The sequence below is a fragment of the Narcine bancroftii genome, chromosome 4, assembly GCF_036971445.1.
Source record: "Narcine bancroftii isolate sNarBan1 chromosome 4, sNarBan1.hap1, whole genome shotgun sequence".
NCBI classification, from domain to species: Eukaryota; Metazoa; Chordata; class Chondrichthyes; order Torpediniformes; family Narcinidae; genus Narcine; species Narcine bancroftii.
In genome coordinates this window covers 304,951,760-304,975,835 of record NC_091472.1, presented here as the reverse complement: position 1 = coordinate 304,975,835, position 24,076 = coordinate 304,951,760, and the positions used below count along the sequence as shown (strand labels likewise).

The 24,076-nt window shown below is 39.0% G+C and overlaps 4 protein-coding genes across 5 annotated transcripts in view; all 4 read right to left on the bottom strand.

Annotated features, from left to right (window-relative positions):
• Window positions 1-16,379, bottom strand: part of hoxd3a (homeobox D3a) — a 35,135-nt gene extending 18,756 nt beyond the window's left edge. The window contains exon 1 of the mRNA XM_069935802.1: window positions 16,309-16,379. The gene's annotated coding sequence lies outside the window, so the exon portion shown is untranslated. The remainder of the gene's footprint in view (window positions 1-16,308) is intronic.
• On the bottom strand, window positions 475-2,141 carry hoxd4a (homeobox D4a). Its single transcript, XM_069935804.1, has 2 exons — window positions 1,706-2,141; window positions 475-1,276 (listed from the first exon to the last, which is right to left on the bottom strand). Exons 1-2 carry the CDS (start codon window positions 2,115-2,117, stop codon window positions 966-968), a joined length of 723 nt encoding a protein of 240 aa, XP_069791905.1. The 5' UTR covers window positions 2,118-2,141; the 3' UTR covers window positions 475-965.
• Window positions 10,041-11,623, bottom strand: LOC138762203 (homeobox protein Hox-D5). The gene is made up of 2 exons (XM_069935803.1): window positions 11,079-11,623; window positions 10,041-10,745 (listed from the first exon to the last, which is right to left on the bottom strand). The coding sequence occupies exons 1-2, from the start codon at window positions 11,584-11,586 to the stop codon at window positions 10,504-10,506; spliced, it is 750 nt and encodes a 249-aa protein (XP_069791904.1). The 5' UTR covers window positions 11,587-11,623; the 3' UTR covers window positions 10,041-10,503.
• A 3,335-nt stretch (window positions 16,380-19,714) lies between the features above and the next one.
• Window positions 19,715-21,528, bottom strand: LOC138762201 (homeobox protein Hox-D8). Of its 2 annotated transcripts, none has more exons than XM_069935799.1 (2): window positions 20,852-21,528; window positions 19,715-20,636 (listed from the first exon to the last, which is right to left on the bottom strand). In XM_069935799.1, the coding sequence occupies exons 1-2, from the start codon at window positions 21,276-21,278 to the stop codon at window positions 20,341-20,343; spliced, it is 723 nt and encodes a 240-aa protein (XP_069791900.1). In that variant the 5' UTR covers window positions 21,279-21,528; the 3' UTR covers window positions 19,715-20,340. The 2 variants fall into 2 exon arrangements, with proteins under 2 accessions (XP_069791900.1, XP_069791901.1); XM_069935800.1 differs by having other exon boundaries at window positions 19,715-20,633.
• Window positions 21,529-24,076: the final 2,548 nt, after the last annotated feature.

Below are 24,076 nucleotides of genomic sequence, written 5' to 3'. Positions count from 1 at the left end.
AACAAGAGTTTAACAAGCGCCCTGAACACAAAGTACTGCTGCAATATTCCACTAAGCACATTTCTCTGTCAGAAATGTTGCATGAGACAACCTCGGTTGCTGCTGTGGGTATTGGATATTGATCACGGGTCTTTTTTTGGTACTTTGCATTCTTATAAAAAAGGATATGCACATTCTCTTTTCATTGCATTTGTTCACGACAGCGTCGTAACACTAGATGTAGTCTTATACAAGAAGGCATAAACAAATATCGCAAAGGAAAACTATTCACGCAATTCAGCTTGTTACTACTAATTTATTTTCGAACTTTAGTAGTGTGTACGAATTTTGGTATCATTCTTGAACATAAAAACGTTTGCAATCTTGCAATGTAACAATAATCCACTCAGCAGCAAAGTACAAATTCCATTCTCTTATTTTTAAATAAAGAAACCACAAAAACACTGTCTAATTCCTCATCACTATAAATCTCGAATATCAACACAATATATACACAAAGAGATGGAATCGCAAAAATACACACTACGAGCAAATTAGCCGTGGCAATAAGAAATTACCACAACAAATCACTGAGTCTTCATTATAAAATAAAAAAAAGACCATGAACAAGCGTCGCAGCCTTTCAATTTCATGCTAGCAGACCATACATGTACCTTCCTGGACCGTATATCTCACGATGGTTTCATGACTTAGTACCTTGCAGTTATTAAGGTTACTAAGGTGTATGGTAAGAACAGCCACTTACTAGAGCCGTAAACATTTCTATTGGAGCTAAGACAACGTTACCCTTTTTTTTGTTTCACTTGCTACATTTAAGGACAAGGTGACTGTGTAAGATATGGTCGCTTCAATGCCGTAAAAAAAGCAACAGGAAAGCACCTACAAGCCATCTTATCGGTACATGCAATTTCTGCCTGGAAATGTCTCATTATATACACTTAAAGAACCACTTCTAAGATATTGTTCTATAAACTTGTGAGGTCTGTTTGTTGGTCCTTGGAAACAGTTTGTGACTGTTGACTGGAAGCAGAAGAAGAGCTAGACGATCTGGTCTTAGTGTTTGGCAATTTGTGGTCTTTTTTCCACTTCATCCTTCGGTTCTGAAACCAAATTTTGATCTGGCGTTCGGAAAGACATAAAGTGTGGGCTATTTCAATACGACGTCGTCTTGTCAGATACCTGTTAAAATGGAATTCCTTCTCCAGTTCTAAAACCTGCTGCCTTGTATAGGCTGTTCGTGAACGTTTTGGTTCCCCTCCAGTGTAACTAGGATTCACTGAAAAACAAAACAATTCAGAAACCATTCAAATCTGAACCTAAAGTTTGTCAGCGGTTTCCATTCTGCAGTCCTCACGAACATTGCACGCTTCTAACACTGCCCCTGTTAAAAAAGTCCAAATAATCTATTTTTTACTCAGGATCTCTTCAAAGTTCTTGGCGAAACGGAGATATAACACGTCCCTGTTACTCTCAGGCTCGAGTTTTCACATGGAGCCAGACACATGGCCAGCGGCCTATTTCCTCAGCAATAAAAATTTATGATGGGTGTAATTGCCGGTCTTTTTAAAAACCGCTCATAAATTCTCCTTTGAAGGAGTTATTTACGGTAGACCGATACCAATGGGTCACAAATATTTGCTCGGGGTGGCGATGGCGGAGGGGGTGGGGGTGGGGGGGGGGGGGGGAACTAAAAAGTGGACCTTACCCGTGTTAACGTGGATTTTCTTCATCCAAGGATAAACCACTGCTGGTTGTTTGACTGCTGTACCGTTTTGATTCTTTGCATTGTGTTGCTGCTGGCTGCAAGGCCGGGCTATGGACACTTGGAGCGGTGCAACGGGCTCCCCCTGCCCTGTGAGGTGGTTCTGAGGAGCGGGCTGTGCCTGCACATGACCCCTCTGCTGCACTGGAGAGCCCCGAGCGTTGCTGCAGCTGTACGACTGGCCGCTGTAGTTTGACCGTGGATAGACTCCTTGGTGCTGAAAATCAGTGTCCTGCGGCTGGCTGTAATAGTCTGAGCAGTGGTCAGGTATGTAGTTATTTTGCGAGTATTCCTCGCAAGGAGGAAATTTGGGATCCACATATTTAGAGTTCATCAAATACGAACTCATGGTCATTAATTTCTGAAGGTGGAAAATACTAATTTTTCTCGAGTTGTCTTTTTTCCCGTTCCATAAAGCCCTCCTACTTGCTGTCAACTGAATAAAGTTAGTCACCCATGTGACTGTGCGAACCAATGGCGGGGCTGGGCCCGATTCCCGGATAAGGAAACAGCTAATGACAAATTTTCCAAACTTCGTCCAGAAAATCTTGATTTAAAAAATAAAATAAATTCTGCACCGTCTTTATTATTTTTCCAGTAGTCACTAAGTCTTGGAAGTAGTTTCCGGAAAAGGCATATAATAGCGGATTCCATTGGAGAGAATAATAATCACTCACTGAGCGCCCGAATATTGCTCAGGTAATTTACTCTTTTGTCCAAAGAGAATTTTCGACCATTCCTTGTCGCTTTTCATATAAATCAAGGATAGACCAGGCATTCGGCGGGCTCGCATTTTTTGTTGTTTTCGTCCGAGAGCAGTATGACAATAGCGAGGGTACTTGAAGGAACGGAAGACAATCCAACGTACGCAGGGTGACAAAGGAAGAATCCAGTTATCCACAAAAAGGAATAACGGAGCTGAGGAAAATAATTACAGCCATTACAGATGCACGAAGGTCTTTTGGTCAAAGTTATTCAAAGGCAAACATGGTCTACTCCCGATAAAGTCAGAACAAGGCATCCTGTATCACGTAGAACTCTTTACACGTGTTGCTTAAGGACATTGTACGGTCAAAAACACTTCGCTCTGAAAGTTCAATCATTTGGTAGAGTGGAATATAACTTTTAATCAGTTTTGTATTTCATGACCTTGCCTCAGTAGCAAGCGTTTTTGCTGTAATATCTTGACAATTCGTTTTCGTCTTCTCACATCTTACCACCTATTACCTATTTTAAACTAACGCAGAAACGCAATTCTAACTTTTTTTATTTGCAATGTGTACAATTTAGTTTTTAAGTTTTAGTTATCTGCTACGATGCAATCCAGAAGCTTCGTGAATTGGTCAAACGCGGTACAACATCGTAAGATGGACTATGCAGATAATTTATCGTCATCGCCATGGAAACGGGTAGTTTATTCAGTAAGAAATACTTAAGTTTCAATAACCATATATTTGTGGAGATTAGGTACAGAAGTTTGGAATCGATTGTTTTCTGGTAGTAAATCAATACAGGGAGCAACATATTTTGTATAGGGGAGCCGAAATAAGCCATTTAACTTTAAGCGGTAAAATGGAAAATCAACGCTGAAGAATAGGTTAAAAAAAAATGATTCCAAATTATTGAAATTACATAGACCCAAATCAGTTCCAGTAGCAAAAATCACGAAGTGCAAATGGATGATTTTCGTAGTGTTGGCATCGACCATATACTCCCCTAGAAACGAATCTGTGACCGAAACATCACACAAATTCGGTTCTACAGGGTATATATAGACGACGGGTTGCAAACAGATTCGCTGAACAATTATGCAATGGTAAAATAGTTTTAAAAAACTGTAGTGGAAAGCGATTCCCCCAAGGAGTTAATGACGTGTAATATTAATAAATACGAAACTAAAATCAAGCACAGCTCTTGCTAAAGCACGTAGTTATTTAGCCCTTGCAAAAATACTACTAACTGACCCCTTAAATTTAATAAAAGAGGTGAGCAAACATTCAGATTTGCATTGTTCAACAGGAGCAGCGACGTGGATTTGCGTGCAGTCAGTTTCAGCAAACGGTCTACCAAGGCACAAGTTACTATTTGTTCCTGTGTTTTTGAACCCTTCCTAGATCACAAACATTTTTTTATATAGGAAACAGTTTGTACCGATCCGCTCCAGCTCACACAACTAAGTGCCCCAGCGTGAATCAATAATTGCTCCAGATGCTAATAATTTGAACTCACCACTAACAAACCGCAGGATTTTGATAACAAATACAGCCTGGTATAAATAATCGCTAAAACTAATCAAATACAATTTAAACATGATAGCACAAATATTAGTTTATTCCAAAACGTTTTCCACTCATTGCCACTTTCACAAAATGAGAGCATCCCAGGAAAAAAACGAGAGTTCTTTCCTGTGCTCTTAATCGCGTTCACTTCTGGGATCTAGATCAAAATTGCTTCAGACAGCATGCTTTAAAATCTGACTGCAGCTCAAGCCAATTGGATGGCAGCGTGCTGGGGAAAATACACAATTTGATCTGCCCAGTTGATCAGAGTCCATTTGGTTCCAAGGTGTTTTCTCAACTCCAATGCATTACAGGTTCCTTGCTTGGCTGTTCCCACTGTTCCCGTAGTGCCACCTCGTTGCGTGTTAAAGGCTGAAGGGCACGAGGTCAGAATGAAATAATTTGCAAAAGCATCGGAAAGTTCCATTATTAATTTTACTTCAGCTGTAACCTTTTCAACGTGCGTGATTCTTTTCGAACTAAATCTTCAGCTAAAGCGGACGACAATTTCGTCCATTCCTGAATTTCCAGTTACAAAGCTCGGCACGCGAGAGGCAGGCTGAGAACAATTGGAAAACCACGCTAACGAAAATGAATAAGTGCGTGGATCGGTACAAACATTGCCCTTAAAAATGTTCTGAGATGTATTGAGCAACAACGAGGCACTGAAGCTGAACTTTCTGACTGTGCACTGTATCTTCACTTGTTTGGTTCTCCGGTTTTTTAAAAAAAAGTCTGCAACAAAGGTTTAGGTTTATCTATGGCAGAACAGCCTGATTATTCCTTCACAAATGCTCCAGTTTTTGTTTAATAACAGTATGACACTGTAACTATTTACCTTTGTAAAAAAAATCCCATCACGTCGCTGATATTGTTTACCTGTGTTTTTTTTTTAAATTATTAGGAAAGAAAAGAACTGAACAGTTCTCGACAACCAATGGCGCCAACGAAAGTACCAGCCTTAAAAAGCCCTTTAGCACAGAAAATACCAGATATCGTTATATCATCCGATAATTCGAAAGCCAAATCTCTTTACAGTTCAAATTATCGCACATTGTGAAGCTGATTGGTGCTACACATTTTAATATTTGTTAGACGCTGTGACCTGCATTTCACCTTACTGCTCGACTCGTTCAGACAGGTCAATGCCAAAGAGTTATTGATGAACAAACCCGATTAAAATTCACCTCTTTTTCTAACTACCCACACAAGTGCTGCGACTTTTGATCTAATAGATTTTGACCTAGAGAATGTCAATGGAAAGTAAGTGTTTGGGAAGTGAACCCTATATTTATTCATAGATTCAGTGATTCGATGAAAGCTATTATTGTCAACAGTCTGCTAAGAGATTTTCCATGTATAAGTACACCGATTTTAAAAACAAATTTGAATTTTTGGAAAGTTCACCTTTCTACTGACCCAGAAAACAATTTCTTGCAGAAGCCAGTTCAGCTTTGCTCTTCAGCAGCTATTGTCCTTCGTTATTTATCAACGCCTAAAGGTTCATGTTGTAAAACTAGTGCTCAAACGGTGGATCCATGGCGCTGGGCCATTGCTTTGCGAATACCGGTTAAACATTATCCGGACCTATTTAAAGTGAGTCGTTACTCAACGTTTATCTGGCGGAAAAAACTATGCTGTTACTTGAAGTCTGGCCCTGTCGCGTAGAGGGAGGTTGGCTTCGGTAAATTTTGGATGTGATATCCTGGTAAAGATTATGATTTATAAGTAAAGTAGACCACGCAGAAAAGAAACATTGTACTGTCCCTGGTGTAAGGAAGATAGAATTGGAATATTTGTATCATTTGTTTTATGGTGGCCAAATTATAATACAGCTGGATGTTAATGTGGTAATAAAAACTCAGAAATGCTGGAAAAACTCAGCAGGTCTGGCAGCGACCAGAGGAGGTAAAGATATATAACCTTCGTTTCGGGCCTGAGCCCTTCTTCAAGGACTCCGCGAGACCTGCTGAGATCCTCCAGCATTTCTGTGTGTTTCACTCAGATCACAGCATCTGCAGATTTTCGTCTCTTCGCTGGATGTTATATGGTCTCTTTTCAAATATGAGGACTGAATCTGAATAATTTGATGAGGAACGTGCTCGATTTTTGTGGATCTTTTTTTCTTCAATATACAATTTAAAAATTATACCGTCAAATTATCCCTGTGAACATACCACAAACCACAAGAAACACACGATCATGCCTCTATTTTTTTAAAAAAAGAGGCACTAGATGCACCTATTATTTAATTAATAATGATTCCAATAATCTGATCAACCTGTACAAACTACCCTTGACATTTCACACGAGAAAGCCTATCCAAGAGTTAATGCAAGCGAAGATGTATTATTCTTTAGTTCAACGAATGTTTCGTCCATTATTCTAGCAGGCACAAGGCTTGATGTTTGGCCTACGAGTACACAATGACTAGGATATCTGGGGAGCTTTAACATTTTATTCTGCCCACACGCCTCTGTTAGCTCATTAAGCCTGAACATTAAACATCTACTATAATTATTACCACATCATTTGCCAAATGGTTTTTGCAGATGTTGAAACCGGAACAATAACTTTCCTCCAAATGACCTTTTACAAATGCAGTCTTGCACTGGGAGGCGCTGTGCAGCATCGTCGATTCATAATAACAAACCAACCCAATCTGTTTTGGTACTGTCAAAGATAACTGGAGTTAAACATAATCATGTTTTAAACTACAATGTACGAATAACAACCCTGTCCCTTTCAGGAAATACAATGCCTCAAATAGCTTTATATAAATTAGAACAATTATGACAGGAATGACTTCAGAATCCAGTTGCCAGTCGTTTCAGACTCACAATATTGAAACAACACGTTCATTTCCCACAAATCGTATATTCAAAACAATCATCCTTTCCAGCCTTTTGCCACATTATTCAGAAATAATTAATTGCGACTTACTGCCGCGTTTCCTCCATTCCATTAGGTCTGCAATAATTAAAAAAAAAACAATTTGTGCTTAGTGAATCGTGCAATCCAACAGTCAATACAATACAGGAGCACAGGTAGATTTTTAATCCCAATTAATATGAAAGTAGCAGAAACATTATTTTACTGTTTATAAAGTGGGCATTTTACTTTCAAAGTCAGAACTTTCCAGAGATCTACCATATAAATGGAGTCAGGAGTCTGCGCTTTTTTGTGCAGAAATTAGAGTAGAAAGTCGACCGTTCGTGTTTTGGGCTGATCTGATCATGTCAATTTCCCCCTTCAGTTCAACCCACAGAAAGCGCAGCATCGTTTACATTTCACACCAAGAGCTATTCCATCTTTTCATTTAGATTTATTGTAATTATTAACATTGTCTGGTTATTCTTTCTAATCTCTCTCCAATTACCGAGTCGATTCGCCTAAATTTTGTCTGGAGAGGGGGGGGGGGGGGGAGTTATATGTGAATAAAATATTGATTTATACGCGGAATAATAAAACATAATCACCTTTCCGCTATAATTCTCCCCAAAAACCTTTTCGCCCTGCTTCTCAATATTTTCTCGTTGTGTTCTAATCCTGATTTTGTCAGTGCAAGTGATGTTGAGCACTTAGATGCAGTTTTGTCTCGGTTTTGATGTTTCCCTTCATTAGCTTCAAAAATAATTTTAAAATCTTCAATTCAGTCATTTGTTAAAGTTTGAGGGTTTTCTATTCAACTAAAGGTGATTTAAAAATACGAACGCCCCAGACTTAAAAAGACATCAGATTATTTACAGCGCATTGCTTCTCGAGTTGTGCGTGTTCAGTATGATTTCTTCATATTGTTTTATTTATTTATTGGTGCGAGTATTCACTCTTTGTTCATGTGGATTCCGGGTTTACATAGTTTATGATTTCGTCCTCCTCTCCTTATTTTGTTGTTATGGGTTTCTACCTTTTGACATTTAAGAAATTCATAATTAATGACAAAGTGGAGCAGCAAATAAGTTGTTAATTTGCCATTGCATTACAATGTTCAGTGAATAGAAAATCAAATATTATTTCACTGGTTGCAGAGAAACCTCTTGCAACACTTTGAGCTGATATGATATTTCTTTTCAAAACATCATTGCGGTAAATGAAAACTCGCTCTGCCCGAAGCAGCATCTTGTTCGTAGTTGTTTTATGTTTATTATGCAAATTGCAACGAATGTGATCGATTACAAAACCCTCGGGACAGTGAATAAAACATCGGCAGCTCTAACTGAGGAGATTATTTAACAATGTTATACAACCGCAGCAAATTAATATGGGGCTCAATAAGGCTACGGAAATGTGATTGTGCAAGGTGCAGAATTGCATTAAAATAGTGTCTTTCTCCCTGGTCTTTTTATTTTAGACAGTCTCTTGGACAAAAAGGAGGTATTTGGTATTCGGTGCACAACATGATCTCATCAAGATTTTTTTTTAAAAATTCGAACATTTAGAAAGCATGGAATATTTGTTATTATAATACAATTTGGAAAGCGCGTTATTCAGTACCTCTCATTTTGTAAGGAACTCCACTCATGCTTACACGTATACGATATTTATTTTTGTTTCTATTTTAACCAATCGTGACAAACTTCACACCTCAATTTATAATTTCAATTAATATTGATTAAAGTGGGCAATACCTGTTTATTTATTTATTTTTGGCAATATTAATTTCATTTATTCATTATGTACGCCCATCATTGCAGATGGCTGTTGAAATTGAACTCACGTTGGAATATATTTTTAGCTAGCTAAGAAACAGAACATGCGCCTAAGAGTCTCGAATGACATCAGGTGTCACGCGTACTCCAGCCTTGGTCGCGAATGGGAAGAACTTACTTGCTGCTTTTCCAACGCAAAGGTAGAAGCCACTTGGACACTTCCGATGCATAGCGGCGGAACAGGACAGCTAGCTTCTTGGTGTCACTTTCCACAGACCTTCTCGAAAACACTAACCATCTGCACTTGTCTGCTCTTAACCTAATATATGATGTGAATTATATTTTGGCTTGTCAACTCCCCTAGCCATAAAACAAAGTTTAATGGCGTCACGTGTCCATGTACAACCAGTCAGGACCTGGCTCTGTGGCGTCCATATAAATAACCCTTAAACTTTAAAACTTTTATTCACTAAAGACCGTCATGTTCATTGAAATGTTCTCAGAAATATAAAGCTTAATATCTGAGTACCCAGAGGACGCTTGCCTCGGTGAATAAGTTTTCTGTACTTTAAACGCAATTTGGGCGTTTCCCAAGCAGCCACGGCGATCTATTAGATTTGGTAAGTTTCAGTCCACTGTGTGTATCCGTGACGGATAACTTGTGAAATATAATTAAGTCAATTACAAGCAAGATTTCCTTTTGAACATTAAGCGTTTCCTGTGACTTAGTTTTAGTTATTTCGATGGCTTCAATCATCCATTATTTCATCCTGCTTTAAAGATAAATACAGTTTAAAACCCCCAATTCAGTTTCTCCTGCTGAATAATTCCGCGCAATGGAAACTAATGGAGAACTCCTTAATTTCCAAAGCTCTGACAGAAAAGTCTCACGAATGGATACATAATATTTTTTTTTTTCCAAATGATCTACTATTAATAGACATAAATGTAAAAATTGCATAGTTTCACCAGAGGATATCAGATTATCAAATTGTCTTATGTCAATGAACACGTCTGGAATCTCGATGCTGAAGTTTCTGGACGAAGATGTGTTCTCTTTTTAAAAATAAAATGTTGAAAGATGTCAGTTCGGCCAGCAGTTTTTTTTTAAACCAAGAACAACATGAGATAATAAAAAAAAACATTCGAAGCAAGTAGTTTCATAATCTTTTTATAAAACTAGAGAAACTTTAGTGTCGAGTAAATAGAAGCAAAGTGAGACAGTAAGGTCGCATTGGTTCTTTAACAAGTGGCCGATTGCCAACACTTCTGCGCATGCATTGGAGCTAAAAACACAAGGTGATTTTTTTTTATTGGTAAAACTGGATTTATTTCAATGTTGTTGCCAAAACATCATTTATGTCATTTTATAGCACAAAGTCAGACATTTAAACATCATGTATGTACAGAATATACAGAACAAGATATACCTGGGGGAATCACAGCAACGATTCCCAGCATTAATCAAAACAAAACATTTTTGATGTAAATAAAAAGATGAAAGAACAATATTTATCTAACTTTACAAAACGTGATCAAATTACTGTTTTAACGAAGCAACCAGTCACATGAACACTTCATTCTGCCCTCAGAGGTACACGGTTCGTTTGGCTACATTACGCCGACAGACCTCGTTATTGTTCTCACTTCTGATCTAAATTTAGAAATAGATATTTTAATATATCTAGTGTATTGATGACAAGATGTTGAATCCATACGACAAAAATGTATGCCACGCAGTATTTTATGTGACCAAACGACCGCTCTCATTGCCACGTAAAGGATATTATTAGAACCAGTTCGGTGTAGCCAGCTATGGCCCTCCTGGAGGGCTGATATTGATGCTTTTTAATTTATTATCTTTTTTCCATTTCATTCTCCTGTTTTGGAACCATATTTTAATTTGTCTTTCAGTCAGGCACAAGGCGTGAGCGATTTCTATCCGCCGGCGCCGTGTAAGGTATCTGTTATAATGGAATTCTTTCTCCAGCTCTAGGGTTTGATAGCGAGTATAAGCTGTCCTTGTTCGTTTTCCTTCCGGTCCACTCAAGCCTTCTAAATTAAAAAAAGTTAAAAATTAATTATTGCACCTAATCGTGCAGAACAGGAAATAATGCAGCTTCTGATAAACAAAATAAGCAAGTTCGATATGTAAGATAGACATAATTTAATTTTCAAGGGAAATCGCTGATGCATAAAATGATGTCGATCCTGATACAATTGCTACAACTGTTCAAAGCAACAGCTGATATTCCGATTTCATTCAAATTGTTAGAGTTTGGGAAATACCATGCTTCACTTAATTTTATTAAATCACGTTGTTTCTCAAAGTACTTCGTCAAAAATTCGAATCTATATCAAAAGGGAGAATGGCGGCACTGAGCATACCTTGACTGAGGTGAAGCTTTTTCATCCATGGGTATATCTGCATCTGCTGTGCTGAGTCCTTGTCTAGCTGCTCACTTTCAGGTTTGGGGCTGTTCGTTGCTTTAAGATGCTCATCGGTGACTGGTGATGCATCCTGACCACCGCGGTATGAGTGACTTGGCTCTGTGATAGTCGTCCCCGTTTTAATGGAACTGTCTGATGGGCTTATTAAAGATCCTGGGCAGAATGCAGGATCAGGAGACTTAGTTCTCGCACCAGAAGAACTGTGGAAGGTGCTACTGGTTGTCTGCGTGTAGTTAGTAGACCTTTCATTATCTCCACGAAGATTTGAGTTGGAACGAGTCATGCTGAGGTCTATCCCAGTGTAATCATAGCCATACCTGGCGGAGAGCATCGTCGACTCCCTAAAATGCTCTCCCACAGACGAGGCATTCCCATAACTCTGCAACTGATAATCGTGGCCATTTTGGTAGCGACCTGGGAAGGAGTTGAAAAAGTAGGAACTCATCTGCCTTTTAGGGGATTGATTTGTGGTTCTTAGACGTTTATTCGCCACCAGAACGCGCGATATATAATGAAATATGGAAATAAAAGGCACATGTCATTTCTCTGCCTCCTACGTATGCAACCAAATATGGGACGCAAGTTTAGATCACGTGCTTTTGTTGACCAGTCGTAAATTCTTGTGCCTGACCCTAGGGGTAATTCATGCAGTGAGAATTCGTGCTGTGATTTAGCGAGCCTTGTCCTACAGCGCCTCCTTCTGTCAAACAAGAAGAGAGTCCGGCTCAATTCTGCAAGCCAAATTGAAAGACGTTAATGTTCAAAGGATGAATTTTTTCGGGAATGGTTTCAGTTTTTCAAATGGTTCACGGTTTAGGATATAAACGATGAACAGTTCTGTTTTGATGAAGTTTATCAATGATACATTGGAGGACGTACAGAACACCCGCCAAACGTTTATATCAACAGAAAACCAGTGCGTGCATTCATTGAACATCACAATTATTCTCTGTGGTGATGTATTAGAAAAGTGTGCGGGTCTTAACATTTCATGCGATCATTCCAATAATATAAATTGCGTCCAGATAATTCAACACGTTTTGTGGAACAAATCATATATTGTGTATTGGAATAAAGGTGGTGAATCACCACGTTTTTATCTCATATTTAATCCCAAAACGTGGTGCTTAAACATAGCCCGATAGGGGGAAAATCCTACATATTCCCAATAATTATTACAACTTCGCAACTCTTATTGTAATCTTTACTCCAGACGTTTAGAATTTGTTAAGACGCCAAGGAAATATTTTGTTCGGTTAAAAAACCTCTATCCAATATCAGATTTATATTCATTGCACGTTTAAACACAATGTACAAAGACTACGGTGTTATTTTCGTGATGTGTTATGAACTAAGCCTATTGATTCACTGGTCATATAGTTTTACAGAGAAACGGCTTCACAAAGTTTGTAGTTCTAGTTTCATTTACAATCACGTGATCCGCCTTTTTACTCTCTTTTGCGCATTTAAGTTAGGATTCTGGATTAGCATTTGCTCTCTATTTTCATCGGCCATTGAGTTAATAAATAAAGAATTACAATTATTTTCTTTCACGGCCAGTTAAGTCGGGGCCAGTCACCACAGAAGCAATAACCGAGAACTTCAGCAGAAACCCGCTTCTTCTCCATTGTGAGATTCAACTGCACGGGTGCGTTCCCCGCATTTACGATCTAGCCGATCAGAATATTTCAATTTGACCTGTTGCAAGATCTGATCAATATGTACACCGAGGTCATTACAAAACCGATATGCACAAATGTGGGGAACGAATGGCGCAGATTGCAAGGGCTGCACGTTCGGTCTCGCCGTCTGTCTCCGGCGGGATCGTGTCAGAGTACAGCAACTCGAATTTAGACGCATCGAATCATATGCAGGGAGACTTCGACATCCATAAATATAATGATTTGAAACAAGGTTTGTTTCTTCCTGTTTGATTCATTGGCGAATTTTAAAGGGTTGATTCTGATCACGAACATAAGAAATAATCAAGGCAGTGAAACGATGTCAAAACGCTAACTGCATTGTCTGGATAATTTGCAAAGATCCGTCCTTTGTAGCAGTAATATTTAACACATTTGGATCTGAGTTATCTGTTGCTCTCTCTGTTGCTGGGCGCTCCCTGCTCTGCGTATGTAAATGAATGAGGGCGCAGAGAAATAGCATTACTAAATTATTTGGCTACTGAATACCACTCCCTCCCTCTCCCTCTCTCTCTTTCTCTCCCCCCCCCCCCCCCCTCTCTCCAGCGCACACACACGCAAACTCAAACACACGTGCAAATTTTAGGATGAAATGGTATTTGATTTCTAGGTTGTGAGGAAATATAATTGCAGTCTTTACAGGATCGTCCCAGAGTTGGGAAATTGAGTTGTTTATGTTCATTTGCCTGATACATTTCAATGGGTACATTAGAAAATGGACCTAAAATCTTGCAAAACCATTCACAATCGGGATCTGGCCACACTGTCCATTGTACTGTAGGTTTGCACAGATCTCCGATTATTAGAATGTTTGCAGGATGATAGTTTCCCCGAAGTACCATTTGGGCCTAGATTGAAGGAGTTCTAAGCCTAAGTACGACAGTAAATAAATATGGAAATAGATAACTTGAGATGGGAAAGCCATGCAAACTGATTGTCCAGCTCTCTACAATATTTGAAACAGTTGAATAAGTAAGTCGCGTTCATACTGTTGGAAAAAAGAAACCTGTTCGGGCCCGACATACTAAATGTTTTGTTGATTTTTCGTTTTGCAGCGGGTTGGCCATTGTCATAAATTTCGGAGAAGATGCGATCTGGAATTTCGTTTGTCAGTCCTGTAAAGAGTGAGCAAATTTCTGCGATAGCAGTGGATTAATCACCGTTATGTACGAGATTACATATTTGTGATTCGGATTTGGAGTTATTTATGTCTATAAGTATATGTTATTTTTAAATGTAAATAGGCACGATGAATTAAAATGCGGTGAACGTTGTTGAAAGTCAAATGACCTTTTGTCACAGATGTTAACCGAAAGTATTTCAATTAAAAGAGAATTTTTGCAATTTCATTGAAATTGATTATTGCCATTGAACGTTGTCGCTCTACTATTGAAGGTACAATAGTGAGCAAAATTCTTCACATTTAAGCTTCCAAATAGAATTCTGGATATTGGCCCTAATAGCAGACGCACTCAGAGATAGCGATATTTACCATTTAGAAATTTCAGAACTTTTCGGTGGGGTAACCTTACATAAACAGCCCCATCTTAAAATAGTCTGTGGAGGCGTAATTTGGAAATATGTACTTCTGAATTAAATTTATAATGACGATTTACATTTTTGTTCGGATTTTTAACCAAATAATTTCCATTAAGATGAAAATTTTGAGGAGACATCAGGTAGGTTTTTTTTTTAACGCAATTCTAAAAATGGACAGCGTTTATTCGATGCTAAACAGATTTAGTTTCACCAGAAAGAAATTTAAGCTAATATTTAATTTGTTCACTTTTCAAAACGAGGGACAGGGTCTTAATTAAGAGAGGTTGCACGAGAATGTTTTCCTGTGGCGAACATTGTGTGGAAAACACGTTGTAGGAAATTATTAAAGCCAACCACTGTTTGACAATTGAGGCGCAAATAAAATTGCTTTCTCCATAAAGCAAAATATTAAATATTGTGCACTATATGGGTCGCCATCCTGACATTTTGTTCTTGTGAGATATGACTTAAGTCGATCATATGTATTTACGTATTTATTTTGTAATTTAAAATGGGCTCATTAGTTTAAATGCTTATTTGGTTCCTGCAATATGCTGTGATCTAAGTTTTTTTTAGTGGCCAGCGTTTCGTTTCACAATGTCCCTGTCCGTCTGTCCAATAGATACAGATAGAAAAGGAGCATTTAATAATTTAACATTTGCAAACAGACACAAGTTTCCATCGGTAAATTAATATCTATCTAATTATACATGGGTCATGTTGATATATTATTTTTTTATTCGTTCCCTAGAAATAATTTGGTGTCAGCAAGATGAATTGGTTCATAGTCGAATAATATTGACTTTCAAGTGCATGCAGCTAGAAAATTCTTCCTTCATCTCTGACACAAAATAAAGAACAATTCTTTCCGAATATTCCATCAGCGGAAATACAGACAACTGGCTGAGAAATAAGAACAGAAATACCCGCGTTACTTTACTGCTAACAATCACTGTGGCCCTATGTTATTTCCCGAGCAGACAGTTTCAACTAATAATTAATATTAAAAAATAGCGCTGTTTTGATTTCATGCGCTGCATTGTGAAGTCATGAACATGACGTTGGAACTGCTTAGAAATATTTTACAAATTGAAGAGTTCTTTTCTTAAATACAACACAACTAGATGAACAATCGCAAATTGGCATTGCACTTCACCAAATGAACAGACTTAAATTATTTGCACTGACAAATCAAGTATAAATAGCCATGACTCTCGTCATTAACATATTGAAAGCGTGTCTGATGTTGACCGCAGGAAAATGATCGTCGAGTTCTCCTCATTTGCGCACTGCTATCACGTGGTGAAATATTATTAAAATGATAACGAAACGTTTGTTCCAAAATCCCATAGCTCTTGATATTTCCAAACCCAGTGATTTCCGCGCGGACTTATTCGGATCATTAACACAAATCCATCACTCATTGCTCCAGTTTTACATCAGAGAGTGTCCAACCTTCATACACTTGGCTGCAAGCTAGAAAATACCATGGAAAGTCACAGATCAGCAAAAATAGACTGAGGCTAACAACCACTGGAGTAGGTCAGCAGGCAAACAACAACCATCGCTAATAAAAGTAACGAAATCAAAAAGTCTTGAATGAACTAGACAACTTGATTAATCGCCACAGGAGATGTTCGATGCAAATGTCAGCCGTCTTGTAGCAAGGCTGTCATCAGAAAGATAGGCATGGATCACGACTCCCCGTTTCGTGGCCGAAAATAAATATTTAATTAATCTGCTGCTCGGCCCCCGTTTATACTGAATCGACCACCGGGACCTCGTTAGAAAGTGCCATTTGAAAACCAGTCTTGCCTTCGACCTGACAACCAGCTGCCTCGAACTCAACCAGTGAATACAACGTCGTGGCTTCCCATTACAACACATCTATCTGCGATAGCCCAACGGACAAGAGCAAAGGGACTTACCTGTTTCATGGCGCCTCCCCCCAGTAGGAATCGTGTGGATTTTGTATTCCATTTGTACCGTTTCAACTATCAAAATAACTTAAAATAGGCAAAGCGAACTGAAGGGTGAAGGAGAGACTGGAAGCAGACGTCACAGGTCTGCGAGGGAGATCAGATTGCCGAATCCCAGCATGTGTCGAATGACTTCCTCATAGTTCAACAGTAAAGGGTTGAACACCGGGAGGAGAGCGGAAAGTCTCTCTTTTCCCCCCAAGCAGCTGGCGCCAAAGACCCACGACAAAAGCAGCCAAGGAGAGATACCGACAGAAAAGACGGGTTGAGACGAGTTAGCAGCGGAATGCAGTGAAATATTCACAAGGGAAATCATGAAAAGGCCATGAACGCAGTTGCTTGATTCACATGACCAAAAGTAGCCAATGGGAGCGCCGACCCCCTCGTAAAAGGGTCCATTACAAAGTTGTAAATTTACTTCAAACAAAAAAGAATTCGCAGCAATTCCTTGCGGATTTCGCAAGTACCGCTTGCAAGCGCCATGTTTCCTTTAACGAGTTCTTGGCTACAGCTATTTGTTATACAGTATAACATACATTGTAACAAACATTCTAACCAACTACAGAGGCGGAAGTGCAGCCACCGCGTAAACACGAAGGGAAATAACCCTCACGACAGTGGGTAGTTCACACCACCAGCCCCTGCAATTCGATAACCCAGGACACTTTTAGTTCAGGTTTTCAATGCGTCAAGTCTAATGTTTCTTTCGTAGACAACTCCTGCAGGTTTAATTCATATTTCCCAATGTTGGTAATTATGAATCAGGCGGCTTCCCATTTTGCTTTGACATGCTTTCCGATCCCTTTGATTTGACCGAGCTAAGAGTAGGAAACAAGCGAACACGAAGCACGTTTGGCCACTGAGTTCAATCTGCATGCACGGCGCCTGCCTTCATTCAAACAAAACCCTGAAATGCAAACTGTGTGACAACTTATGATTCATGTGACATTGTGCGTTCTGCACAGGTGAGAACGGAGACAGGGGAGGTGGGTTCTCAGCGTGTGAAATGATCTGATTACATTTAAGCCCCCCTATTTCATTCTGCCCCTCCTGTTTTCAGTGCTGGAGAGAAAACAAAAGGCATTCACAATTTCACAAGTAATTTCATTAAATATAGCTGCGCTCTCGATAAATAAATATTTAGCGCTCATGAAAGGTGTAAAATGTTTGTTCCGCAATTGTTCTCCTTGCTACAGGCATCAGAGCTCGGCAGCAAATTCATGCACCAAAGTTACGCAACAAATTAGTTCGGGGAGAAGCAGACATCGGTTGGTATTTGCCATCCTTTCCTTGCCGTCTATGGTCCGTGGGGTTTGATATGTAAAAGGTCAATAATCTAATCGTCTCTGGGCCAATGGTTAAAAACAATTCTATGGAGAAAATATACAAAAGTCCTCTGGAAACTAAACGTAACACAAGAGCAGCGATGCGACATTAAAATGTTAAAATTTTCAAATTCTATTACCTCTTATTCCCAAAAAAAACCCCTTTTTCTGGCGTGGGATGTGGATGTTGGGCTGTGGGCAGAATGTGCTGGAATATTTTCTGCAAATTACCCATTTAAAAAATAATGATGGGTTGAAGAACCAAAAGGATCATTTGCACGGATTTACAGAGGTTTGTTTTAATTCATGTCTAAATATCGGACAAATGTTTGAATATCGCTCTGTGTGTGTGTGTGTGTGTGTGTGTGTGTGTGTGTGCGTGTGTGTGTGTGTGTGTGTGTGTGTGTGTGCGTGCGTGCGCGTGTGTATTATATATATATATAAAGTTTTATATGCTTACACATTTCACACACACACATGTAAAACTCGCAGTCCCTGCAGGCTCTACCTTCTCCTTAAAACTGTTGGTCGTTTTCATCATTTATTCCTCCAGTAAGATTTCTATCAGCTTATAAGATCGCGACGAGATCCCGATCTAGTGCCATTGTACAACCCGTCGGAGCTTCTAATAGAGCGAAGACCAATAAATGAGACACAAATGTATAAAACCAACAAATGCAAAATAATGATTTCATTATGTGGTTTGGAATTTGGTGATTGTCTAGATTCTTTCCGAAAGGAGGGTTATATCTGAAACACTATTGGGGTAGCTCGAGTGTTCACACTATTTGGGAAATGTAATTAGAATGTCCGAATAAGTGTTGAATAAGGTCCTTTAAAATTGTACAAATAACATTTCGTATTCGAGAAGGCAATTACGAAAGTGACATTTTTTAAATAAAATCGTTTGTTTGCTGGGTTAACTGGCACCAACCACACTGCTATTGTTTGAATTAGATCAAATGTATTTAACATAAAATGAAGCTAGTTTAAAAAAAAACATTGAATATATATAAATAATGCTGCAGCAAAGTTTTCTTATGAATTCTCATTTTGAAATAGTGAATTTGGCAACCGTGCCTGGCAGAATTAGGAAATTGTGAGACATGACGCCCAATTATGCATTGAATCAGTTCATTGGATTACACATGTCTGAACATCACTGCAATATCACAGTGGATTCTAGTATCTGCTGTTAATAACGTGTAAATGTATTTAGTTGTTACCTAACATTGGTCTGTTAATCCTACCCCTCCTCAGCACCATTTCCTGTTTATCGTTTTGTTCAGCCTTCCCATGACATAGTAATTTGTACATCAATGTGGACATCAAAAATTGTCCATTCCTTTTCTAAGGATTTATATGGAGCTTGATCGCTGATTCTGTTAAAGTTGATCGTTGCTTATGCAAAGTCTAATGGGGAAAATGGAAGGTTATTCGACAACTGTAGATTCTGTCGGCGCCTCCAGCCTGTAAAGTGGAGAAGAGTAAATTGGAACCTCGAAGTCTTCACTTTGCCGAGTGATTTGTAGTATTAGGATTTTATTGTCGGCTTTACGAGATTTGCTGATATAGGTGTACAGTTGACCGCAGCTTTACACAAAACACTAACTGTTAAAGCGTCCTTTTAGCCACACATGAGCCAGGCATGTGATTTAACTAGCCAATGGCCACTCGAAGGGCATTTAACTTAAGGCATAGATAATCTAATATTCTCATCATTAACTTTTATAACTACATATAAAAACATACCATCTTCATTTTTTTTTGTCCAACGACCAGAACAGCCTTGTTGTGTCGCAGACGGACACCTTGTGACCGCAGAAGTAAACAAAACTCAAATACATTCGATTTAATCTCCTCGAAGCAGCCACAGAACTCTAGCGATCTCGGCTGTTTGTCTCAATCAAGCTATAATGTTTCTCTGTGAAGCACGGGTTACTTTTATTTTCTTTGGGAGACTGGCCACAAAATGAAACAATCACACAGTTAAATTTAATCAACATTTATTAATTTAATCACATTCGACCATCATAAAAAGTGACTATTGCTGCGGAATACCTTTTTTTTTTGCTTATGTTTATTAACTGCGTTTCGGAGACAGGTAATTGTTGAGAATTTCCAGCCGCAATACACCACCAATTAGTTTACACGCACAGTAATTAAGACACATCGCAAGTGCACTGTTTTTTTTTCTCTATCATTAATTAAGAGTGTTCGCAATACATTCCAAATAATCCATTCTATTAGGCAGTTCATGTTGTTGGGTGTAATCACAATTCTAAATAAAATCAACCAACTAAATTAATCACAATTTCATTTATATTTTCCTCCTATTAAAAAGCAATAAAATCTTTATTCAAATGGCTATTACTTCTGAGATATTGCAACTTTCCACTTTTGAAGGGAGCTGCAAAATTCTATATGACAGTTGATACTGTATTTGCCAGGATTTGATCGAAAAGGTTAAAATGATGTACACAGACCTCATTAGAAAGAATGTGGAATTAAGGCTCGAAAGAACTTCAAAAGCTGGTGGACTGTTTTACACCAAACTAACCATCGGTGTGGTGGAGGATTCAATCTGATCAACACGAATAACAGTGGAATTGGCACAAACTGAATGACGTTGCTCTCTGAGGCCAAAGGGGTAAAGTTACTTGGTCTCTTTCTCTGTTGTGTCCTGCTCAGGCTCTTCCTGTTCTTTCTTGACCTCTTCCCCCTCATCGTCGTTCCGAGAGGTTGGGAATTTGTCCTTATTGTTTTCTTTTTTCCATTTCATTCTCCTGTTTTGAAACCAAATCTTCACTTGTCTCTCAGTCAGTCCCAGAGCATGAGAGACTTCGATCCTTCGCTTTCGAGTCAGATACGGATTGAACAAGAATTCCTTCTCCAGCTCCAGGGTTTGGAATCGGCTGTAAGTTTGTCTCCCTCTGCGTCTACCAGGCGCTGCTAAACAACACGACAAACACACACAAAAAGAAACAATAAAGTTTTGGTAAAATGCACAAAATGAAATAATAATCACAACGACTTTTACTTCGCTCGGCAATGCTATAGAAAGAAACAGTCCCTATTAGTGCGATTACTACAGATAGCATTAAACACCTTGGCGGCAGAACTGAGCAGCAAAACGTGAGATGGAAGCTAATTTTAATATATCCAACCTTGAGGTCTCATCCAGGGAAACATTTGAGTAGGAGACGAGTTCTGATTTAAGTGCTCTGGTTCTTCGCCAATATTACTGCCGGACGATTTACAGTCAGGATATTGTACCAGATCGGCCTCTTGCTGTGTCGTAAAAATTTGCTGTCTTTGTAAGTTATCGTATCCGTAAAATTTAGAGGGGTCACCATGACACGTAATTCCACAAGGATTCTGCTGAAAGCCAGTATTAGGAAGTGCTGATGTCCCATGATGGTAAAATTCTTGAACTTGAGCTGGGTGCTGGAAGCTCGCGCCGCTGCTGGGACCATAGACCACAGCGTGTCTGCTGGTCACGTCCTGTGGAAACCGGCAGTCGTAGTAAGTGGGGCTGAGGGCTTCTCCTGGCTTGTACTTGGAGTAAAATGGATTTACAAAATAGGAACTCATCTGTGCAGACTCTAGAATGGCCAATGAATCTAAACAAAATCAATGTTAAGCTGTCCTGGAGTGATGGTATTGGGTTACCCGGTCTACACACTGTTCATGGTGGCAATGCAGGTCCAGTGTGCACTGATGCCCCGTGGAACATACTCGCTAATACTGTAGGTGCACCACTGCCTCGCTGCTTTCAATGCTTCCTTTTGAAAACGCAGAGCAGTTGTTAACCAGCCGAAAAGATCTTCGACCGCCGTTTACAGTTAGCGCCTTGGCGGACAACGCGTCTGTGCTGAGAAATGATATTTTTTAAAAAAAGTAGAGGGCATTCAGATCGGGGAAAAAAGATAACATGCGGATTAATATATTCTGCACCCTCTCATTACAATTAGGCGGGCCGCATCACAGAAAACATGAAATACGTGCGCCACTCAGCTGAAGAGAAATGAAGCTGGCCCGGTTACAGCACAGCAATTAGATTTGAGAACACAGCAAGGTGAGACTGGTCTCAAGGTCAAGACATAGTCAAAAATGGGGAATGGGGGATGGGGGATGCTTGAGAGCTAAAAGGCTAAAGTTCGGATGAACTAGAGGGATTATTTGGTGCTGGGTGTTTCTGTAAATCTGTAAAAATCTGCATGAGCCGATCATTTTGTTTGTCTATTTAGTTTTAATGCACAGAGACGCACACAACACACACACACACATAGACATGGATATAAATAAATACACGTGTAACGGATGTGATCTTCTCTGTATTTTATTGAGAAAGGTACATTGGCGCATGGATACCTGTCGTTTACGTATAAACTGATGTGAATCGGCATAGTTATAACAATTATTGGGTCTAAATGGGAAACAGATGCACAAAATTGATGCCCGTTTAAAATAAACCATGTTATCAAATAGCATTGATATACTCTATGAATCAATGCGGCCTTGAAGAACGGGAAGAGAGAGTTATTCTGACCTCAGAATTTTTTTAAAATAATTGCTCGCTTGACTGAAACTTGGAGGTTAATTGCTAGCTAATGAAAATCATGGTTGTGAATACAATTTCCATCATTTCACTCATGGCAGACGTCATTGCTGAGTAAAGGAACTAGGATCTTCAGGGCAGAACGAAGTTTGCAGTTTGTGGCTGATATTTCAGCAATACCTGAACAATCGAATCAAGTAACAAGGCTTACATGAAAGGCGTCCAGACCCGAGCTCAGAAACTGCTCAAGAAGGAACCGAATTCCACCCCCCCCCCCCCACCCCGCCCAATCCCCGTCCCTTCTCCAATTCAACCGACTGCGCTTAAAGTTTAATGGAAAAGAGTGCTTGAACTGGGGAAATTTGAATTCACCGGTGAACTTTGTTCCTCACGCTCCAGTGGTTGATTCAATCCACAGAAAGTTGCAGGAAAATAACGTCTTCACTACTGCTAACCAGAAGAATTCAAGTTCTTCCTCAACGCACGCCTTGTGCGTTTGTTCAAAGTGAACACACCAGTCATTTTAAGTTAAATATTTAGTGGGCCACTGTAACCTTACTCGTTTTCTGTACCTTTTCAATTATTTCCACAAACAAACACATACCTGGCAACACCCAATTCAAAACTCGATTACTTTTCCGAGTTAAAATATTGAAATGGACATAAGTGAACACTTTGCCTAATTTTAACTGAGTCCTAAACCATGGGCATTTGATTACGCCCACGATTTAAAGTGTCCGGTAATCCAGTTTCCAGATTCCTAAATATTTACCTTAATCTGTATTCCAGAAATATGCTGCATAATAATTGGTCCGGCGCATATTGCGTGATTTTTGAAACAAAATTATCTGGATTACCACACAGGTTACTTGGTTCAAGCAAATGTAATTGAAAAGTTTAATTCCGCGAAGATAATTTCTCTAAAACTCTTCATTTTTACAAACTATTCAAATCTGCAAAGCGTACCATAAATCTGAATTTAACTCTTTGCAATATTTTCTTCCTGAAAACGATTGCCAAACTACTGATAATAATGAAAGACGCGTAAGAAATCGGGGAAGTAGAATTTATATTAATAGGGTTTACCGAATTGTTTCCCAATAACCAGCGAGGAACAAATGGAGAATATAATTGTTCGTAATCACATCATTTTGCTGAGCTCGTTTTTAAGAGAACGCATCATATTTTAAAGGTTATAAATCCCTAAACTTGTCTGTGAAAATCTTAAGAAAGGATTTCTTTTCTTGCAAATTAACTTCCAAACGGAGATTTTAAAAAAAGATTTTATTCCCTTCTTTTGCGCCCAACGGCGTTGATTCGGGGACTCGTCCTCTCGGCAAGACCGTGCAACGTTCAAACAGTGAGTGAGATATGTTTATTCCATTTTATTTCAAAAATTTACGTCTGCTTCCGAATGCTTGTAAATGTTTTAAAAATACGAGGGAACGTCGACATTTTTTGAAAGCAGTATTTTATGGGGAAGATTGTAAACATTTGCCGTCAGGCCATGAGTTAAAAAATCGTGGAACAGGCTCCATTTGCGTTTGTTTTACAGTAAATTTCACGTAAAAAAAATACAAAATTACAGCAAGTAGTATTTGTGGATACGAGTACGACCGCTCGAACGACGCGCTATTGATTGCAACAATCCTGCACTGGGTTTCTTTCTATCTCACATAATTTAATAAAACCGAGAAAGAAGAAATATTCGGATCTCTCCTTTTAATCTACTCACACTCCAGGTTATCTGATACCAACCGCGCCGAATTTGTCCACAGTGTAAGCTCGTTGCTCAAATCTCGCATTTTAAATTTTTAGCAAATAAAAAAAA

Bases quoted from the DNA above. Each gene is read 5' to 3' on its own strand.
- hoxd4a (XM_069935804.1), bottom strand. From the start codon at position 2,117: ATGACCATGAGTTCGTATTTGATGAACTCTAAATATGTGGATCCCAAA. The intron at 1,277-1,705 runs GTAAGGTCCACT...TTTGTTTTTCAG, and splicing joins GAAAATCCACGTTAACACGG to TGAATCCTAGTTACACTGGA.
- LOC138762203 (XM_069935803.1), bottom strand. From the start codon at position 11,586: ATGAGTTCCTACTTTTTCAACTCCTTCCCAGGTCGCTACCAAAATGGC. The intron at 10,746-11,078 runs GTATGCTCAGTG...TTTTTAATTTAG, and splicing joins AAAGCTTCACCTCAGTCAAG to AAGGCTTGAGTGGACCGGAA.
- LOC138762201 (XM_069935799.1), bottom strand. From the start codon at position 21,278: ATGAGTTCCTATTTTGTAAATCCATTTTACTCCAAGTACAAGCCAGGA. The intron at 20,637-20,851 runs GTTGGATATATT...CGTGTTGTTTAG, and splicing joins TCCCTGGATGAGACCTCAAG to CAGCGCCTGGTAGACGCAGA.